Here is a 5523-nt window from a genome sequence, read left to right as displayed (position 1 = left end):
ACGTGAGGGCCGTGACGAGTTCGACAGCCAAGGAGGAGGTGCGGGCAGAGAGTTCGGCAGCTCAGGTTGGACAGCAGCGGACCAATCAGAACACTGCTGAGCTGCAGCCAATCAGACTGCAGCACAGTTTAACGACGAATCGATGTTTAGAATTTAACTGAATGATTCTAGAAAAGCTTTAAGAAGACGTCTATCTCCATGGTTACCGTTTTATTTGTTCTGTGACGTGATAGCTGCTGAGCGTCTGCTGCACGTGGGGCGCCACTGACGCCGGTTTAGAGAGAGAGAATTTATTTTAGGGCCCTCGAGGTCGTCACACCACCAGAATCTCGACTTGAATAAAAAGCTAAACAAACCTTAAGACTTAAGGTCAAAGGTCAAAGTCAGACTGAAACGATGCTAAGCTAACAGTAGCCTTGTTATGTCCTGCAGCTTTCTTTACTCATTAAAGGAAAACAGGTTGACCCTCGTAGCTTGGCTCCGCCTCCAGGAGCTGCTGGACCACGTCCCCTTTCTGTCCCCCCATCATGCATTTCACCTGGATCATTCGCGCTCATCGGTCACGGTCCAGGATCCGGACGCCGCAGGACCCCCGAAGGCGTCTTGTCTGCTGACTCACCCGTCTGTCTCTCTGTCCGTCTGTCCAGGTTTTGACGACTTTGCAGGGGGGCGAGGACGAGGCGGTGGCAATGGCGGTCGCCCTGGAGACAGAAGGGGGGGAGGCGCAGGTGGAGGTGGAGGTCCCGGAGCCGGTCGCTTTAGGGAGGGGGGACCCCCTCCTCGCGGAGGAGCGACAGACTTCAGGGAACCGTCTGAAGGTTTTTATTTGTTTCTATCAGTTTTTATTGTGCAGGAAGTCAGAGTGAGCTGATGTGAGAACACAGCAGGATATAAAGAGGAGAATTCACCTGGAGCCAGACTCTCCTCCTGCCCCCTCCTCTCCTCCTCTCCTCTTGTTTCCTCTCCTACTGCCCCCTCCTCTCCTCTTGTTTCCTCTCCTCTTGTTTCCTCTCCTACTGCCCCCCTCCTCTCCTCTTGTTTCCTCTCCTCTTGTTTCCTCTCCTACTGCCCTCTCCTCTCCTCTTGTTTCCTCTCCTACTGCCCCCTCCTCTCCTCTCCTCTCCTCTTGTTTCCTCTCCTACTGCCCCCTCCTCTCCTCTTGTTTCCTCTCCTACTGCCCCCTCCTCTCCTCTTGTTTCCTCTCCTCTTGTTTCCTCTCCTACTGCCCTCTCCTCTCCTCTTGTTTCCTCTCCTACTGCCCTCTCCTCTCCTCTTGTTTCCTCTCCTCTTGTTTCCTCTCCTACTGCCCCCTCCTCTCCTCTCCTCTTGTTTCCTCTCCTCTTGTTTCCTCTCCTACTGCCCTCTCCTCTCCTCTCCTCCTCTCCTCTCCTCTTGTTTCCTCTCCTACTGCCCCCTCCTCTCCTCTTGTTTCCTCTCCTACTGCCCCCTCCTCCCCTCCTCTCCTCTTGTTTCCTCTCCTACTGCCCCCTCCTCCCCTCCTCTCCTCTTGTTTCCTCTCCTACTGCCCCCTCCTCTCCTCTTGTTTCCTCTCCTACTGCCCCCCTCCTCTCCTCCTCTCCTCTCCTCTTGTTTCCTCTCCTACTGCCCCCCTCCTCTCCTCCTCTCCTCTTGTTTCCTCTCCTACTGCCCTCTCCTACTGCCCCCTTCTTCTCCTCCTCTCCTCCTCTCCTCTCCTCTCCTCTTGTTTCCTCTCCTACTACCCCCTCCTCTCCTCTTGTTTCCTCTCCTCCTCTCCTCCTCTCCTCTTGTTTCCTCTCCTACTGCCCCCCTCCTCTCCTCCTCTCCTCTCCTCTTGTTTCCTCTCCTACTGCCCCCCTCCTCTCCTCTCCTCTCCTCTTGTTTCCTCTCCTACTGCCCCCTCCTCTCCTCCTCTCCTCTTGTTTCCTCTCCTCCTCTCCTCTTGTTTCCTCTCCTACTGCCCCCCTCCTCTCCTCTTCTCTTCTCCTCTCCTCTCCTCTTGTTTCCTCTCCTACTGCCCCCTCCTCTCCTCCTCTCCTCTTGTTTCCTCTCCTCCTCTCCTCTTGTTTCCTCTCCTACTGTCCTCCTCTCCTCCTCTCCTCCTCTCCTCTCCTCTTGTTTCCTCTCCTACTGCCCCCCTCCTCTCCTCCTCTCCTCTCCTCTCCTCTTGTTTCCTCTCCTACTGTCCTCCTCTCCTCTTCTCCTCCTCTCCTCTTGTTTCCTCTCCTACTGTCCTCTTCTCCTCCTCTCCTCTCCTCTTGTTTCCTCTCCTACTGCCCCCTTCTTCTCCTCCTCTCCTCCTCTCCTCTCCTCTTGTTTCCTCTCCTACTGTCCTCCTCTCCTCTTCTCCTCCTCTCCTCTTGTTTCCTCTCCTACTGTCCTCTTCTCCTCCTCTCCTCTCCTCTTGTTTCCTCTCCTACTGCCCCCTTCTTCTCCTCCTCTCCTCCTCTCCTCTCCTCTTGTTTCCTCTCCTACTGCCCCCCTCCTCTCCTCCTCTCCTCTTCTCCTCCTCTCCTCTCGTTTGTGAAGATCAAATGTAATAATATTCAGAATGTCAAACATGAAACCTTTGAGAGTTTGATGACTGGATGAATCCAGAGTGTGTAACTGTTTTCCTCTCTTTGTTTGTTTGTTTGTTTGTTTGTTTACGTCGTCCAGAGGAGCGCGCTCAGCGGCCTCGGCTGCAGCTGAAGCCCCGGACCGTCGCCGCGCCGCTCAACCAGGTCGCCAACCCCAACTCTGCCATCTTCGGCGGAGCGAAGCCACGAGAGGAGGTGATCCCCAAGGAAAAACCTTAAAGAGACTGAAGGCCGAGAGGGCCGGAGGGGGAGGGGGGGCAGGGGGAGGGAGGGGGGAGGGGAAGGGGGGGGGGGAGGGGGGAGGGGGAGGGGGGACAGATAGAGAACTTTAACGAGGAAAAAGAAAAACGCCAACTGGATGAGTTTAAACGGCACGGTTAGCTTTCCTTCCTCTCTGACTGACTGACAGCGATCGAGCAGACGCCGCCCTCCTCTTCCTCTTCTTCCTCTTCTTCCTCTTCTTCTTCTTCTTCTTCTGCTGCTGCTTTTTCTTCTTCTTCCTGTTTGAGTTCCGTTTGAGCAGAATATTTATTCTTAGTGGGAACTAAGATGACACACACTCTGACACTGAGTAATAAATCTGTAACACAAACACAACGAGCAGCTTGTGAATGCATGTCCCAACTTTGGATTTCTCAGCCCCGCCCCCTTTCCTCACCTCCACCTCTGCTTACTGTGATGTCATACCTGCTTTGTCCTGTAGCCCCACCCCCTCCTCTGCCGCCGGCCTCAAAGGTCACTCAACATCTACTCGCCAACAGAATGAAGCCCAGGCGTTTAACCTGTAAAGCCGTTTTTGTATTTTGTAGACACGCCCCCTCATCCTGATTGGTCCAGTCAGAGGCTAACCTTTTTATTTTCTTTCTTTGCTGTCGCTTGTTGCCGTGGTGACTCATTAATCAGACATCCCAGTTTGGAGCTGAGAGTCTTTTTACATATTTTGTCATCAAAGTGTCGGTGTTTGATTTGAGCTGCGTGTCGTCCCTGGTGGGCGGGGCTTAGTCTTTGTTGGGACGGCCTCTAGACAAGCTCCGCCCACCCACAGGTTTGTGCAGCAGACTTCACTTTATGGAAACTTTTTTGTTTTAATTAAGAAGAAAAGTTTGAAGCTTTAGAGTGGCGATGATCTGATTACAACTCCCATGATGCACTGCTGGTAGGACACCTGTTACATAGCTGAACCAATCAGAGTGGAGAGCTGAGAAGCCGGAGAAAACAGGTGCTGCGTTCACTGACTGTGGGATAATTGTCCGTTTGGCTCCCTTAAAAACCTGAAACTCCTTAATGCTGCGTTCAAGTCCAGTGTAAAAAAAAAAGGAAAAATGGCTTCCTAACAGAACGGACTCTTCTGGAAATAAATTAATCAAATTTCAGGATAATACAGACGAAGGATCGACAGCATCTCCGGGTTGGTCCAGAGGTTTCTAAGCTACCACAGTGTCCCTGAACGCAGCACAGATAAAGCCCTCTGATTGGTTGTCTCGGTCTGCAGAATAACTGCAACATGTCGGACACAGGAAAGCTGTCCAGTCCAATCAGATTTAGAGTCGAGGACGCAGGTATTAATCAACAACATTGTTCTCTTCTCTGATTGGTCCGTTGATCCACACTGAAAATCTCACCTGAACGGGACGAACCCGAGAACAGAGCAGAGGATTCACAAAGTCTCTCTCTCGCCTTCGATTCACCTCATTCTCATACTTTTTATTTTTAAAGGAACATCGACAAAAAAAAATCAGGAACGCCTTCGACCACACGGTGACGCCAACAAGCCCCTCCCCCCTCCCCCTCCCCTTCCCCCCTCCCTCGAGTTAAACAAGAAACAGAACAGGTGACAAAAAGTGAAGACCGCATCGTGAGAAGTATTTCCTGTGTGTCGTTTGTTCTGCGACGTGATTGGATGTTTGAATTTCTGTCTTTTCTCTTTTGACACCTTTTCACGTTTTCCTGATTCCCCTTCTCTCGGGCTCGCTCCCCTCACTGACTCAGTCTCGTCTCCTAGCAGCGACAGTACAGAGAGAGTTCACCATCATGGAGGAAAGGAAGGGATGAAGGAGGGGAAGAAAGAATGTTTAAAATGAAAGAGAGGGAAACGGCGAAAAATGTGTTCTTACCTGTTATGCTAAATTTTTTGTTTTCCCTTCCTTTTGCCCCGTTTTTCATCTCTCTGTTCTCCACCTCTTCTTTTCTTCCACCTGTCTTTGAATGCAGCAACCCTGATTCATTTAAATCAGCAGCCACATACTCCTGACCAGAGGGTGGCGCTGACACGTCGACTCGCCAACAGAAAAGAAGAAACTTAAAGGATTTTTTTTTTTGTTGCTGTTTTTTTGTTTTTTCAGAATTGAAGCCGACTCCCACCCGGAAAAGTTTTGTAAGATAGATTATGACCATGAAGTTATTGTCAGTTTGTGCTTTAAACTATGATTTCTACATTCATTGATTTCCCGCTCTTGAACCTGCGGAGGGCGTGCACCTGGCCCAGGTGAGCTCTCAGTGTGGATCAGACGAGCAGCGTTTCAACCTTCAGTCGGTGGTTTTCGGTCGCGTCGCTTTCAGAACGTGTTTGTCGCTGATGAACACTTTGAATCGCTTCACTGTACTATAGAATAAAAAACGGCTGTTTTAACTTTTTTTGTTGTTAATTTTTTCCTACACTGTTTATGGCAATAAAACTATCATCATCATACATCAACCACCACGTGTTTCATTTCAGGGGGGAGGAGCTTGTGTGTGTGTGAGGGCAGAGGTCACGGCCTCCTCTCTCTGAAGGAACTTTATTATTTTAGATTTCTTTGTAGAGGTGGGACAGTGGAGAGTCTGAAATCAGAGAGAGAGAGCGGGGAGATGTGCAGGAAAGGATCCACAGGTCGGATTTGAACCGGGCCGCCCCGCTTGGAGGAGTACAGCATCTGTACGTGGGGCGTGCCCTCTAACCACTCAGCCAACAGCGCCCCCTCTCTGA

General features: G+C 51.1%; 1 protein-coding gene across 7 annotated transcripts in view; it reads left to right on the top strand.

Moving 5' to 3' along the window:
• Positions 1-5253, top strand: part of eif4h (eukaryotic translation initiation factor 4h) — a 15394-nt gene extending 10141 nt beyond the window's left edge. For 2 of the 7 annotated variants that reach the window (XM_065960236.1, XM_065960235.1), the window contains exons 5-7: positions 1-38; positions 648-818; positions 2638-3155. The exon at positions 1-38 is cut by the window's left edge and continues 43 nt beyond it. In XM_065960236.1, the coding sequence (XP_065816308.1) occupies positions 1-38; positions 648-818; positions 2638-2777 (349 nt within the window). In that variant the 3' untranslated portion in view covers positions 2778-3155. Of the gene's footprint in view, positions 66-647; positions 819-2637; positions 3156-4769 lie in introns of those variants that run through there. The other 5 variants (XM_065960233.1, XM_065960232.1, XM_065960239.1 and 2 more) reach the window with 3 other exon arrangements.
• The last annotated feature ends 270 nt before the right edge of the window (positions 5254-5523 follow it).

This window comes from Labrus bergylta, chromosome 11 (genome assembly GCF_963930695.1).
Source record: "Labrus bergylta chromosome 11, fLabBer1.1, whole genome shotgun sequence".
NCBI classification, from domain to species: domain Eukaryota; kingdom Metazoa; phylum Chordata; class Actinopteri; order Labriformes; family Labridae; genus Labrus; species Labrus bergylta.
The sequence above is the reverse complement of the archived record's forward strand: the minus strand, read 5'-3'. Positions and strand labels throughout refer to the sequence as shown.